We start from the raw sequence: 16,700 nt of genomic DNA on the forward strand, positions 1-16,700 counted from the left end.
TTCATAAAAATATTAGCCACATTTTATCTTTATGCTACATTAAATAATGACAGAGTGGAAATTTTCTCTAAGTAAACATAATAGCTACATTAATACTAATTTAGTTCATTATAACTTTGTCACATAAAATGAATTTAAAATTAACATGTGTGAGTGAATTTTTTTAACCACAAAAATAAAGCATGATAGAAATAGTTTAAGAAGCTGGATCTAAATATCTGCTTTTTGAGTGGTATTTGAAGTGATTTATCTAAATTAATATCTTGAACATTTTTTATTTGTTGACATTTAGTGTAATATACAAAACACTTTAATTTAAAAGAAATCCCTTTTTTTCCAAATGATACTGAATTGGCTTCATAGACTGTTATCCATGGGTTAAACCAGTAGTTGTTGACTGTTGGACTGTTTTCAGACTGTTTTTCCAACTTTACTTCTTTATTGATGATGATGATGATCTTCACCATACTTTTTGCTTAGCATGCAAAGGTGATGGGGTGTTTTGATGAGGCAGAAGAATGGAGATTTGAGGAAAACTGTGGCAAGAACCTTTCCGAATTATCAAAATGGCTTTCTAAGTTCATTCAGTGATGAGCTGACTGGAGATGCAAGTCGAAGAATAATGAGGCATATGGAAACCATTTGATTGTTGCCACAAGAAGGAGAAGAAATGACTATGAATCAAGCTACTTTTCTACTTTTTCCTCCTATGTGTTAATTTTCTTTTTTTTTCCTCTGGGAAAGATTTTCCATGAGCTAGCATCTGTTGCCAGTGTTCCCCTCTTTTTTTTTTTCCTCCCTAAATCCCCAGTACATAGTAGTATATTCTAATTGTAGGTCCTTCTAGTTCTTCTATGTGAGCTGCCAACACAGCATGGCTACTTAAGACAAGTGGTATAGTTCCATGCCAGAGAACTGAACCTGGGCCACCAAAGTGGAGCGTGTCGAACTTTAACCACTAGGCCATCAGGGCTGGCTCTACACAATATCTTAAAAGTATGGATGCTTATTGAATGTTTTTCAAATAAATAAATGCTGAAAAAAATGTCATAGTTCAGGTATTTGTACATTCTTACCTGAATAGATTAGATACTTTAGACGGTTTTCAAAGATGATTAAAATCTCAACAGGCACACAATCAGTATTTGTTTTATTGTATGCCTTCATCTCCCACATTTTATTGGGTTTTTTTCACTTACCTGTGAAGGAGACTAATTTTAATGATGCTAATTTTGTGTCATGTGTAAGGTTGTTCATGAGTGGCAAGAAGTATCTGGTTCATTTTATTTTATGGAACGACTTTAATTCTCTAGCTCTTCAGAATATTTTACATGAGAAAATAACCTAAAGTGAACCAACTTCCTGTCCTGCTCTGGGTACACAGTGACATTTTTTTAATGTTCTATAATCGTGATGATTTAAAATTACATGATGGAAATGTGTGAATGTTGACAAGCTGATGGGGTAAGGACCATTTGCAGGTTGAACTGGGATGACCACCTAGAGCACGACGCCTATTGTTTATCCAAATGTACCTTTTCAGATTGATTGCTTCAAAAGTAAAGTCTGGGCTTCTTTGGATTTTTAAGCAAAAATAAAAGCTTTTCTCACAACATCAAGTTCTAAATGTAGAAGATTCTAGTGTGGGCCATTACTAGTCAGTGTGCTCCAAAGACCAGCAGCATCTGAATCACCTGGAACTTTTTTAGAAATGCAGGATCTCAGGCTGCATTTTGACAAATCCCTAGGTGACTCCTATGCACGTTAAAGTTTGGGAAGTACTGGTAGCCTATTCCCTTTCCTGATCTCTGAGTTTGATTATGTAGCACTAATTAAGAATCTGCAGAATGCATCCTAACCCCTGAACCTTTCCTTCAAAGTTAACGTGGTTTATAGCATTTTCAAACAGAATGGAAATCATGCATGACTAGATTTTAGAAAAGAAAAATAATCTCAGTTTTACATGCTTCAAAACTCTGTGGACATATGTCTTTTTATGTTCTTATGACTTTTTGAGTTATACAATGATTGTTTTTTTCTAAACAAAGAATAAAATTATATCCACTAAACAAATTCATCTGTCCCTGTTGTACCTGGTCTTCTGTTGATAGTCTCAGAGTGTAATTTTAGCTTTCTTAGACTTGTGGAAATCATGCTGCTTTATTTAACTCCTGCAGGAGTTAAAATAAAATATTAGTAATTATGCACATTTAATTTTCAAAATGCCTAGTGATTACTCACAGCATTTACAAAAAGGAAAATGATTTTGGATAATCATAAAATGTTTTTTTAGGAAAGGGCTTTCAAGTCTAAAGTTATGTTATTATGGTTATTTTTTATTGCAATGATCAGAATGAAAAGTGAATTTCTTAACATATCCCTCTGCTTTCCTCTTTTCCAGATGCAAGACAAAGGTCTACCCTGATGAACTTCCAAACACAAGTGTAGTCATTGTGTTTCATAATGAAGCATGGAGCACTCTCCTTAGAACTGTTTACAGTGTTATAAATCGTTCCCCACACTATCTACTCTCTGAGGTCATCTTGGTAGATGATGCCAGTGAAAGAGGTATAAATATTTTTCTTGTATATATTTTTAAAATTAAAATAATTTTATTATAGTCAAAAAGATAGCTGGGCGATGATGTACAGTTTCCTTATAATTATACTAACCCTGAAACCACCTATCAAATTTTCATCAATAGACCTAGTCAATGCCAATTCTAGCAACAAGTAACTAGTTTTCAGTTTCTCATATGATTCCACGTGGCTCTTACTAACTGAAGAAATCAGCCAAAATGATTCTCAAAAGTGTTTCTTTGGAGGCCAGCCGGGTGGTGTAATGCTTAAGTTTGCATGCTCCACTTCGGCAGCCTGGGGTTTGCAGGTTTGGATCCCAGGCATGGACCTAGCACCGCTTGTCAAGCCATACTGTGGTGGGATCCCACATAAGATAGAGGAAGATTGGCTCAGTTGTGAGCCCAGCAACAATCTTACCCTAGCAAAAAGAGGAAGATTGGCAACAGATACTAGCTCAGGGTCAATCTTCTTCACACGCACACACACAAAGTTTGTCTTTTTTTTCCAACTCGATCATATTATTGAGCATGTATGTGACTTTGTGGCTACTTGTCATTTTTTTTCTTTTAGTTCAGATAAACACAAAATAACTTATAATTGAGGAGTCTGCATTTGCTAATGTGGCCATTTCCAAATTAGAGTCTGGTATATTAACTTCCTATTTTATCCTTATCCTTGTCAGCCAAGTGACAGGGTCATAATGAACTGTACATTAATTTACTGATGAAATCTCTGTATCTTTATTTCACCTAACGCAGAAAATGTTGACAGGAGTTGGCCACCGTTCCTGTGTGTTGAATTTCCAACTGGGCAGTAGTATCTCTGCTATGTCTTAAAACAGTTTCAAAACTTTCTTATAAATTCTTATTGCGTGTTACAGATTTTCTCAAGTTGACATTAGAGAATTATGTGAAAAATTTAGAAGTGCCAGTAAAAATTATTAGAATGGAAGAGCGCTCTGGGTTAATACGCGCCCGCCTTCGAGGAGCAGCTGCTTCAAAAGGGCAGGTCATAACTTTTCTCGATGCACACTGTGAGTGCACTTTAGGATGGCTGGAGCCGTTGCTGGCAAGAATAAAGGAAGACAGGTAAGAGCTCATGTGTTATGTCTGCCTGGATTGTGACTGAACCTGTTAGGACTGGTTCAGCTTTTCATCAAAACGTCTCTTCCAAGTTGCTATTTTCAGAAGGTTTATTTCCTAGCTTTCAAAAAAGCAGTTCCCTCCCTTGTTTAATAAAGACCTTGGCTTATTTATGCTGAAAACATGAATATTTGATCAAGAAATAGTCACACAATTCAAATGGTAACAATGTGTTGAATATTCATTTTTTGGGTGAAAGAAATCAGTCCAATGTGAAATAGTACAGTATTTTATAAAATATTTTCAAAGCACCTTACTGTATCCTCACTAGGTAATGTAGGGAATGTAGATGTTCTTACCTGTAGCTAAGCATAGGGAGGATTAAAAAGGTTGAATAGTTTGCCTTAGTTATTGGAAGGGTTGGGAACAATTCAGTTCTCGCTCACAGACTAGTCTTCTCTCTACTAGGTCACTTTGCCCTTATGCAAAGTGTAGTTCAAAAGTACCTGGAGGATCTTAAAAATAAATACGCACACTCATACATGCACTGAAATGAAGTCACAATTAAAAAAATGATAGAGAACACAGCTATAAGTTTAATAATTTAAACAATATTGCCACTTTGTACATACAAATTGTGAAATCTGAAAAATTGAATACTACTTTATAGAAATTAAGAATCTTCATAGATATTTGCAATTCTTTCTGATGATGATGCTATGAAGCACAAGCTTTTTTTGTGAATAAGCATTGATGGTAAATGAGTATAATCCCTAAGCACCTAATGAGGACAATGGACATTAAATGCTGTCTGATAGAACAACAAAGTGTTGCAAAACACCTTGCATAGTCATTTCACCTATAGTAGAAAGATCTTTCTAGAATTGAAGTTTTTAATTAAGCATCCAAGACAGGGGCTGCTTAGTATGAGCTACTCCAGGTACGTCACATAAACGGCAGGATTTGGTACTTGCCAGGAAGATGGATGGAGGCTGTCAGTAAAATGAACCACAGCAGTTGAAGAAAGCAGCAGGAACCTTGTAGTCAACCAAGTGTAGTACATGGCCAATAACCTTTTCCCACTCTGTGTGTTGTACAGTACCCACAGGAGGGTAAGACTGACAAAGTAAAACTAGCTTGGAATATCTTAAATGCATTTTCTGACAACTTTTTGAACATTACGCTGCTTTTTTAAACGTGTGTTTCATATTCAATTTAGTGAGATTTTAATATAATGTTTCAATATGGTCATGCATAGGTCATTTATTTTTTAATCTAACAATGTATTGTGATTGTACTTGCATATAATGAACTCTAATGTCTTGTCCTGCTTGTAAGTTCTAAAGTTGCCATAACTAGATAATAAAGTTCTGTTGAAGGTTGTTAGATCTAATTTCATCTCCCTGCAAATAAATCATTAAGTTTAATGAAGAAAGAGAGAAAGATACTGATTTTCTAGGGACTGGAGTCACCAAGAAGCTTTTCCAAGGATAGACGAATCATATTGATTTCAGAGAACTCTTGGCTTTGGCCGATTGTGTGGAATATTAGACCCAATTGAAAATGGGAATTGGTAATACCACTATTACAAAACCAGAATGAATAATGGACAACATTTCTTTGCTTTTTCACATCTGTGAGTGATTCAAAAGCATATTCATATATTTATCTTCTACCAAATATGAAAAAACAAGCTCTGCTCTTTGGAATTAGCTACAACCAATACAATCTTGGGTAGACCTGAACATTTAGTGTGGAGATGGTAGAAGGTTGATACAGTAATAAAACATCTAAGCTGGGAGTAAGGGAAGAGTGGAGAAGGCACAGCATGGACTATAAGAGTACTTAATGATTTCCCATAGTAAAAATCTTCTACCCTAAAAAGTTACCTTCAAGAACACCAAATCTCCTGGTTCTTCCTCTTACTTTAAGAAAAATAGGTCATGGGGTAAAACATCAGAAACTGAAGTTGCTTATCTTTCCCCATCTTAAAATGTGCAGATTGTTACTGTAAACTCTTAAGTCTAGGATAGTTCACTCAGAAATTGTTGTGACCCTGATATCTTTCATAGGAAACATTTACTTATACGATACATCTTGATTTTATTATTGCTGTTTATTGATTTTTATTTGTTTTTCCTAGTAGGTATTTTCTCCATGAACATTTTCTCAGAACTCTCTCTTTAAACTGACCTATCCTCTGTGAGACAAACTACCAGATCTAATTTGCCATCATCCATTCTCCACTCCCTACGTGCTAGTGCTTTGCAGTGGGCTACAGCTAAAATAATGCATAATCTCAAAGCAGCTTACTAATCATGCTGTGGATGGAGATTTTGTGAAAAATAGACCATATTCATCCTGCTGAGTTAGTGCTTAGAATGCATTTGGAAATCAGCTTTAAGATTAATTAGTATATTTGATTAGATTATGCATGATAGTATAAAGTAGACTGTAAGAAAGATGTAGTAAAAGGAAATAATTCCGTAGAGAAAAAGGATAAAATGAAAATAAAGACATATTAAAGTCACAAAATAATTAAATTTCAACATATCGGCTATATTGAGTTTGAAGAAGCTAATGTAGTATTCGAATTATTATTTATACATAAACTGGTTTTAATTTTCCTGCAGGAAAACTGTTGTATGCCCCATCATTGATGTGATTAGTGATGATACTTTTGAATATATGGCTGGGTCAGACATGACTTATGGGGGTTTTAACTGGAAACTGAATTTCCGTTGGTATCCTGTTCCCCAGAGAGAAATGGATAGGAGGAAAGGAGACAGAACACTACCTGTCAGGTATGTAGATCATATCTTCCAAAGGATAACATGTATATTCCTAAAATAATTAAGGAGTGTTACAAATTTGTATTCTTATCTTTAAGCCTTTTGAAGTGATATACTTTTTATTCATATGCACATATGCATTATCATCTTTTACATGATTATCTAAGAATGGTAACATTAAATCTAGTTTAAATTAGCACAGATAAATTTAAGTATTGACAGAAGCGCCAAATTTCTTTTGAAAATTTGTGTATTCTTAGATTCATAGTATATTTATTATGAATTTTCTATGTGACAGATGTGTGCTAGCCTTGACATTTCAGATAGATGCATATCTTAGCTAAATGTATATGCTTTATAATAGAGGTATTCTCAAAATTGGAATAACCAAAAATGTTTTGGTAAATATTCTAAATTTACCAACCTTAAAGAACTATCTTCCTTATAGATACAAAAGAAAGATTTATCTGGAAAATTTTAATATATTAACAATTATGAAGGAATTATTATTTGTTCTAAATTTTTAAAATAGGTACTTAATTTGAAATATTTATTCATAAGGTATATGTGTGCCCTTAACACAAAATAAAAAACATCATATGCATATTTAGTTGTCTAGATAAGCATTACCCACTTTATTAACATAAAGTTATCACCTTCTTACTTTACCGTATTATTGTGTACCTCTTACCTGCAACCAAAAATTGATTTTCTGAACAAAAAGAGTACTTTGGGGAGGGAGTTGAATTTGGCAAATCATCATTTATTAGGAACAATAGAGAAATACCCTAACACTGTAAAACACCTAACCCATTGTCTAAACAAGAAAGTCTCCTAACCTACTGAGGGAACGACTTAGCCATTGTCAAGAATAATTATATAATGAATTAATTAAAACTAAAAATTGGCTAATGGAAGAGAACAGCTCTAATTGTTTGTTATTGAACAATTAAATGTTGAAGCTGCTAACCCTCTTAGGGAGATAACACTACATCAAAGAGAAAAATAAAATGTGGCTGCAAACAGTTGCATAAAAAGTGAAATTATGATGTCAATATTTCAAGTTTAATTTAGTAGTCCTTAAATCTCGCTGTAATCTTCGCATTCATCAAGTCTTGTTGATCTTTGCCTTTAACAACTTGAGGAAGTACAGTGCTTCATATTACCATTATTTATGAGAATTCCTGTTTTCCCAGATCATGGTTTCATTTAGTGTTAGCTGATTTTTAAGCTTCAGATCGCAAGTGAAAACTGTCAAAGTACTTGACTAATACACTCAAATACAGATAATGTGTTTGTTCATTTGAAAATGAAATTTGAAAGAATGTGTGTTTGTACTCCTTGTTTTTTTTAAACGTTGGCAAAAGATATGCTTGATTTAACTTTATTTTCTCAGAGACTCACAAAGTAGATAATTAAGAGATAGCCAACATTCATAGTAAGAAATTATTGATCTTATTCATAAAAGTAAAGATCTATATAGAAATTGGCCATTATTTCTCATCTTTTCTTAACTAAAACAAAAGATGAAATATCCAACTTGCTATATTTTAACCACAATTATGTGGTTTTATTGTAGTAATGTGGAGAGCTGATAAAATCTAAGTATATTTTATTTGTTTGCCTCAGTAACTCCACAGTATTTCACTTTCTAAAATGCTGAGGGAGCTGGAACAAGAGAAACAGAGGAACCTCAGTCTTTGCTGAAGTTTCTTGATTTTTATGGCAAAAGGTTAATTAATTCACTGGCTGTTATAACAGCCTGAAGGTAATTTTCATTAGCTTAGCCGTAATATGAACTTTCTTTGTACTTGTAATCTGTTACTTGAAGATCATTTTTCTCATATTCATACAAACAGATAAATCATTCTAGGTGCAAAAGACACATTTTTTTCCCTACTTGATTAACAGAATTTTGAATAGCTAAAGTGATTAAAATGAGGTTGAAATTTTAGTTTTCTTAGCAAAATGCTTCATTTAAAATGTCAGTTTTGACAGAACTTTCTAGTGACTATAATTGGCTAGTCATCCTTTAGAAATACAATCATGCATCTGCATATATAGAGAATCAACTTGAACTTGTGACCTAACCTTACTTATACCACACTTAAAGTAAAGTTTATAATAATTATGTTCATTATTCTATTGTCGATCTCTGGGCTTTGATATTTTCGTTTTGATAATAAATCGAACTTGTGAAATACTTGGTATTTGTGAAATTATGAATATGGAATAATAGCATCTAAAATCTTGAACATTTAGTTTTTCTTAATCAGTAAACTCTGCTTGACATTCTCGTAGTCAAATTATATGACTTTTCAGGAATATCTCAATTATATGTACAACAATAGAGTAATCAAATTGTTAAACCAGAGGTCATAAAACCAGGAGCTTGTGTGTTAAATATGCTCTGTAGGTGTGTATTATTCAGCCTACATAGCATTTTGCATTTTAAATTACTGACATTTTAAAAATGAGATGTTTTAAATAAAAATCTGGATTTCCAACTATTCTTGAGAAGTCAGATCTTGCTACAATGGTCCAGTATTCCTACTTGGCACCATCAGGTGGAGTTAAGTAGAAGCTGCCCACATAGAAATGACATGAAAGTTTAGCCCAACCCCCCAACTCCTTTTTTTGTGTGTCTCTGACCCTGAGGCTGAGAATCAGTTGGCCTTTGTCATTGTTCTTGCACTTGGGGAAGTATTTCTCTGTATCTCTGTCCCAATCAAAGGTGAGAGAAATATGCTTGTTGTAAGTAACCAACTTTACATATTAACTTTATTTGCCTGGCTGTAATCTTTTAAAGCTACTGCCTGGGAAATGGCTGAGTTTGAAACTCATCAAATACATTAGCCATGTATAAATGTGCATATACGTTACCTAATGGAATAGGCAACTAGTAGCATAAGCTATCTGTTAGTGCTGATAATCTCCCAAATCATTTAATTCGTTTGTGGGTATATTATGGATTTACTCTAATGTATATAACTTTTAAGTTGATTTAGTTGAGGCTATTGAATTGAGTTTGATTCCATATGCAAATACACACGCGTATACACTGTTGAGCATTGTGCTAGATTCTGCACATACAAAGATGAATAAGTCAATCTCTGCTCTAAAGTTTCTGACTGAGAGTAGCCATACATGTGCAGGATGAGAGAAAGAGGCCAGCGTAAACAGCCAGAGTGTGGATACACAGGAGTTAAATGATGTCAGCTGCTCAAGTGGTATGTGCTTCTGGAAAAGCACCTAGCTTTAATCTCATTGATTGCTTTAGTCTCTTAATTATGTCCTGTAAGTAACCCTCAATAAACAGTTATAAAAAAATGACTTTCTACTTTAATCTTTCACTGATTAAAATAGATTTGTTTATTAAAAATCTACTGGTTATTTATCAAGTCTATCTAACTTTCTCTACCCTTTATATCTTAGCTTATGGACTCTTTTACATTTAGTCATTATTAATATTCTTAATATGACTTCCTTTATTCTTACTTGGAGAACCCTGTTCAGCATCTTCCTAAAGTAAAACAGAAGAGTTTTAAACTTTCTTCTAATCCTTGCTATCATAATAAATCAAACATAAATGTAATTATGAGTTTTTCTTCATGACACATTTTACTTACTTTGCTATCTCCTTTTATTAACATTTGTCTGATCTCACACATTTATTTTTCTCTCAATTCAAATTAGCAATTTATAAAGAAGATCAAATAAATAACATTAGTAATAACATCTCAGATTATAATTATTATGGCTCACTGTGAAAAACTCATAGAATGCATATATTATATTATTTCCTGCATCCTTCTAGTATCGTATCATAGAAGAAGCATTGAAGCTCTCTTTGGAGGATCTGGGTGTTATTTCAAGCTCCTCCAACTGGGAAATTACCTGGTCTTCTCAACTATAAAATGAAAAATTATTCTCCCCGCCTTGCTTAACTTGCAAAGTGCTATAAAATATTAAATGGGAAATGTATTTGAAAGGAGTTATTTTAATTTTATTTCTGATGATGTAAGTAACATATATGCATTGCAAAATAGGTGTGACATGTACCTAAAAGTATAAAGAAGCAGAACACAACTGAGGCACGTCTTTTAGTATTTTGTTATATTTTCTTTCAGAGCATTTCTTTCCAGATGCATTTCTCCACAATTTAAAAGTTGATATATCATGAATATTTTCCTATGCTATTAGATTTTTTTCACAAGTTAAAATTTTCTTTCTTTTTGAGGAAGACAGGCCCTGAGCTAACATTCATGCCCATCTTCCTCTACTTTATATGTGGGACGCCTGCCACAGCATGGCTTGACAAGCAGTGTGTAGGTCCGCACCTGAGACCAGCAAAACCAGGTCCACCAAAGCGGAATGTGCGAACTTAATTGCTACGCAACCAGTGTGGCCCACAAGTTAAAATTTTAATGTCTGCTAATATCTCAATTATTTACTTAATTCTTCTGTTTTTTATAATCTAAAGTCAACTAAGAGTTTGTTTACAGTTTATTTTTTGCCAATTATGTCTTCTGATCACAGTTTTTGCATATAATGTTGTCTTTTAGAATTGTGCAATCAAACAATATGAAATTTTTTATAATGTTCTTGGTACCTTCTGCCAGTTTGATTTCCCCCCAAAAAAACTCATCACTGACTCCAATTTATAATTCCCCCAGTAAGTTTAATGAATTAAAAACACATATTATTCTGTAAAATGTTCTACAAATATAAGACATTTCTTATTATTTAATAGCAACTAATAATATATTTCTTAATTTTCATCTATCAGATCTTCTCTATTAGGTTTTTTTCAGTCCAATGAAAATCTGCTTCTAAAGTGGAGCAAAGAAGCAGAGAGAGATACTCTCAAAGACTTTGAGGCACTTCTTTACAATAGGAGATACTAAAGCAACAGTACAGGGAAAGGTCGAGGTTGTGAATAGAACAAAGACTTGGAAAGAAAGAGTTGAACTCTGGAATGTTCAGCTATTCAATATTCCTGCCTACTCATGTTAAAATCTAATATATTTTGATTTTGAGAGAAAAGGAAAACTCCCAGCTCAGATGGAATCTGTGAATCTATATTCTTTGGAGGAAATAGTATGTTTATATTACTTCCTAATGGTTTAGGGAACAATTTACAAGACTTTCCTGGCAGTCTGTTGAGATGAGAAGAGGGCAGAAGTAATACAAAAAGTTTTCAGAGTGATGAATTAAATATCACACTTATATACTGAGTAATTTGATCACATTAACCCAAACATTTTAAAACATCTCATTCCAGCTGGTCCCATTGTTGATTTTGACCTCTCTTAAGTATGAAATAGACGTCAAAGGAAAGGTTAAAATTTGCACTGGGGCCAGCCTGGTGGTGCAGTGGTTAAGTTTGCACATTCTGCTTCAGTGGCCTGGGGTTCACCAGTTCCGATCCTCGGTGCGAACCTACCCACCACTTGTCAAGCCATGCGGTGGCAGGCATCCCATGTATCAAGTAGAGGAAGATGGGCACAGATGTTAGCTCAGGGCCAGTCTTCCTCAGCAAAAAGAGGAGGATTAGTGGCAGATGCTAGCTCAGGGCTGGTCTTCCTCAAAAAAAAAAAAAAATTTGCACCAACTGCCCTACATCCTCTTGAAGCTTAGAGTTTTATCAGATTCTGAGGATTGTGAAAAAAGGATTAAAGAAAAAGGACAAAATAACCTTTCCTTTTTTGGCAATATAGGTCTTTAAGCACAGGTTAAAGCATTTGATTCCAATATTTGTTGGTAAATTGGTTCTTTGACAGAAAAACATGCCATTTGCCCATACTAAGCAGAAGTTTAATTTTCTTCTTACCCTTTAAAAATAGCTTTGAAACTGTTTGTGTTCCATAGACTCTACTACAGGCTTTGAGTAAGCTTCCTTGCTCAGACCCTAAGCCAGCATGAACTCTTAAAGTAACAGTTTCTTGTCTACAAAAAACTGCATCTTCTCACTCAAACATATGTTCGAATGAGTGCCATGGTGCACAGTATTCCACTAAACTTCCCAGTTTTTCTCTGTAAAAACCTTTAATTACATTCAACATTTGATTATTCATCCTTCTAATAAAAGGATTGCTGTGCTTCTGCTTCCTTTCTCTTTCTTCCGCTTTCTATATTGAGTACAGAGGACAGAATAAGGAAGGAAGGAGAGAAACTCTTGGCATCTATTTTCCTTTGGTTTCTAAAACTGCAAAATGGTTAACCAAATGAAGCCAATTTATTTTAAGGTCTTAAAAAATCAAAATTATGTGAATATTTCAGGTATTCATGCCTCACATTTGTATAAATAATGAAATGTTTATGTGTATTTCTCTTTATTATGGTTTATAATATGTGAGAAATTTTATTACTACAGAGCTAAACTCTAACAGACAAGATATTGTCTTATTTGACCATTGCAAATAACAGTTTTTGAGCTATAGTCCCTCAAATCTCTCGATTTTTTTCCCCAGAGATCCTGGTTGTTTGCCAAATAAGATTAAATAGAATCCTCATATATCAAAGAAAAAATTAGTAAGCAGGGATGATGTTTCAATAACTTTGAAAGAAACTGCTTTGAAGAGCAATGCTAAAATTCACAGGAAAATGTGGTGCATAAATTTGGAACTTCAAATCAGGAAAAGTGTATTTCTAATTAGCTACCTCAACTCCTCTGCTGTATAAGTTAGATGGATAAATTGAGAGATGATTAATTAATAGATGATTAGCTAGATAGAAAAATAGATAGATAAAAATTTTCTTAACTAGGCCACTAACTACTGGGAGGTCCTTGAACAAGTCATTTAAACATGTTGTAAATAAATTTGGTTGACCAAATCTGTAGGGATTTTAAAGCATAAAATATTACAATTCTATTAAAATTAATTAGACTCTGAACATGATAAAAATAAAGCTGATTATAATCTTGGTAAACACAGATGTTTTCCTCTTCCTTATTAAAATTAATATTTAAAATGTATAGGGGCCAGCCTGGTGGTGCAGCAATTATGTTTGCACATTCCGCTTCAGCAGCCTGGGGTTTGCTGGTTTGGATCCCAGGTGCGGACCTACACACCAATTGTCAAGCCATGCTGTGGCAGGCGTCCCACATATAAAGTAGAGGAAGATGGGCACAGATGTTAGCTCAGGGCCAGTCTTCCTCAGCCAGAAAGAGGGGCATTGGTGGCAGATGTTAGCTCAGGGTTAATCTTCCTCAAAAAAAAACAAAAACAAAAAATTAAAATTAAATAAAATGTATAGTATTTGCTTTATGCTGGTACTATTCTGAGTGCTGCATACATTAACATATATATCCCCATTTTATAGATGATTGAATTGAGCACAGAGTTTACGTGGCTTACTGAAGCTCACACTGTAGGATTGAGTTTTGAAGCCAGTCAATCTAGATATAAAGTTTATATTCCTAAAAACTAAACTTGGCAGCTTCTCAGAGTCTCCTTATTGTCTACCTAGCTTTTCTACACATGGCGCTTATCCCGGTGTGAAATACAGGCCATGCTGTCTTATTGGTGAAAATGCAGGCATTGCATTTTAGCATTACTGCATAATCAAACGTATTCCATTATGATTTCTTTTGATTTACCAACTTCTGGTGAAAATTTTCAATATTTTTCTATGTCAAATGCTTGCTTGTTTGAAATCCTTTCCTATTCTACATTGTTCCAAAGCTTTCTATCTTTAATTCTAAAATATCAAACTAAATCCCCAAAACCCCTTCTAGATGATAAGGTCTTTAGAAAACCTGGAATCAGTGAAGGCATCTTTTTGCTCATCAGTTTAGCAGAAGTGAGCAAGGAATTTTTTTTGTAATTTCACAAATAAAATTGCGGGTAATTTTAACTCTCAAAAGATTGTTTTGTGGCCATCGGAATACATTACTCATTTGTTTATTAAATCATTTATTCAATAAATATCTATTAATAGTTTAATACTAATAAATCAATATACTGGCTATACGTATAGAGGTGGTAAAATGCATATATAAATAAATGTAATACTCAATAAGAAGTGACAAGTGCTTTGGGGGAGACAGAGAGAGAAAGCCATGGAAGGAAGTAGAAGAGGAAGATTATGTCCAGAGTGGAGGGATTGTATGGAGGGCAGACTGCATGGAATATATACCCTTTGTATTAGCCTAAGAATAGAGCAGGTTTGAACATATAAGAGGAGTTTATAAAGGAAAATCCAAGTGACAAATGAGTGTCACTTGGAACAAATGTACTGAGGTGGGAAAGTGTGAAGCATTTGCTAGTAACAGCTAAACGCTTAGAATACAGGGACGTAATTAAAAGGAGGGGAGGAGCTCATTGGATGGTGCCAGATCACTGATGCCAGGATAAGAAGCTGTAATTTATTCCTTAAAATAGGTTTTTAAACATCCAGTTAACAGTTTTAGAGGAGTTTTGATTTACAGAATTTAATCTGTCTATGGTTTGTGGAGTAAATTTGGGAAGCAGCAGAATCTAGAAGCAAGAGGATTCCATTAGCAAACAGTTAGAAATAAGAGGACGAAAACTGCATAGTGACCATGATAACAGAGAATGGATAAGAGCCAAAATACTTCTGAAAAAAATAGGAAGTATTTGGGAAATGATTGGATGAGGCACAGAAAAGAAAGGTGCTGAAAGGTTGTTTTCCTCATCTTATGTTACACCGCTGGAAGACAATAGCGGACATTCAAAGAGAAGCTGTAGGGAAGGGACGGCAAATTCGCAGTTCTGTGTTAGAGACACTGAGCAAAGTCAGAAGGATTTCATTTTAAAGAAAACGTCTGATGAGTAATTGGAGAAGCACAACCAATGCAGAGAGAAGAAGTGAGAAAAGAAAACACAGATTAGGATTCAGCCTCACAGAGGCAACAGTTAAAGGCATATGATGAATGAGCTTTTACAGGTAAAGAGCAGAAAGAGAGAAAAGTGCCACTCAGAGACCCTTCGGAGGACTACATTTTGGGACAAGAGAAGATAATTATTAAATGCAAATCATACAAAACAATATTATAATGGTATATTGTACTCATGTCACAGATGCGAAACTAAGAACTTGACTAAGATCTGACAGCCAACAAGGGGAAGGAAGAAGAAAGGGCATCAATAAGAATGATAAAATGAATAGTTAAATTGGTAGAAGGAAAATCCTCTCTAGAACAATGCAAGTAGTCAGAGGTGAAAAGACTTTCAAGCCGGGAGGCTGAGGAATTGTAAGTGCTTTCAAAGGAAGAAGTTAAGGAAAAGCTATTGAAGTTCAGAATCAATGGGGCCCTTTCAGAAAGAAGTTATTGTAGAGGTGGGAGCAGGATCCCAGTTCTGTTTAGAAGGTCAAGAGGAGTTGAGGGAGTATTAGAAAGTATCCTTTCAATAAAGTTTCCAGTGAAGGGTATAGAAAATATATGCCCCTAGTTTAAATGAGCAGTAGGATGGAGTGAAGATGTATTTTAGTTTAGGACAGAACTTAATTGAGCAGTTTTGTAAGCTCAGGGGGACAATCTGGAAATCAAAAGAATAAAACATAAATGTAATAGTCAGTGAGCAAGTGGCTGAAAAAGTAGTCGGGAAAAAGCTGGCTGAGGGCGAAGGAGTGAATGCTAGCCAACAATGGTAGGAAAGGAGATATTCTTTCCTCTGAGACAAGAGGAAGAGGCCACGAGGAGATACATACACATACTGAGAAAGCGACTGAGAGAATTTAGATTTTATAATCGAGGGAGTTTGGATTTTATGCCTTGCATTAATCTTGAAAAGAGTCCAAAACTTTTAGAAAAGATTCCATTAAAAATGAGGTAGATGATCAAATAAATATAGATGACAGGATTGTTGGCTATTTGTGGACAAAGCTGAGAGTCGATTACATGGACTTGCAGTATGACCAGTTGACCCCATGTTATTACTTTTTCAATGATTCTCTGGGTTGGAAGAGCAGAAGTGGATGAGAGGAAGGTTTGAGTTTGCCCGGGCACAGATATTTACAAAAAGAGAATTGGATCAGATAAGGCAAAGACAGAGAATGTAGGGTGTTAAGCTAGTTTTGCACGGACATGCCAGAATCTCAGAGAGGAGAGTGGGAGGATGACAGCGAACAATTCCCAAAGAGAGTTATTATGTGAGAATATGGAGTAGCTAAGGAACCAGGATCACCAGGGAAGGATGAAAAGTAACTTCGATAGGATTGAAATGAGAGGGGCTATAAAATAGAAAGTTGTGTTCAGAGAGGCAGATTTCAGTGTTCAA

General features: G+C 34.5%; 1 protein-coding gene across 8 annotated transcripts in view; it reads left to right on the plus strand.

Annotated features, from left to right (window-relative positions):
* GALNT13 (polypeptide N-acetylgalactosaminyltransferase 13) overlaps window positions 1–16,700 on the plus strand; it is a 473,172-nt gene that overhangs the window by 285,471 nt on the left and 171,001 nt on the right. For all 8 annotated transcript variants that reach the window (XM_023622933.2, XM_023622930.2, XM_070241869.1 and 5 more), the window contains 3 exons: window positions 2,402–2,568; window positions 3,460–3,667; window positions 6,295–6,465. In XM_023622933.2, the coding sequence (XP_023478701.1) occupies window positions 2,402–2,568; window positions 3,460–3,667; window positions 6,295–6,465 (546 nt within the window). The remainder of the gene's footprint in view (window positions 1–2,401; window positions 2,569–3,459; window positions 3,668–6,294; window positions 6,466–16,700) is intronic.

This window comes from Equus caballus, chromosome 18 (genome assembly GCF_041296265.1).
Source record: "Equus caballus isolate H_3958 breed thoroughbred chromosome 18, TB-T2T, whole genome shotgun sequence".
Lineage (NCBI taxonomy): Eukaryota > Metazoa > Chordata > Mammalia > Perissodactyla > Equidae > Equus > Equus caballus.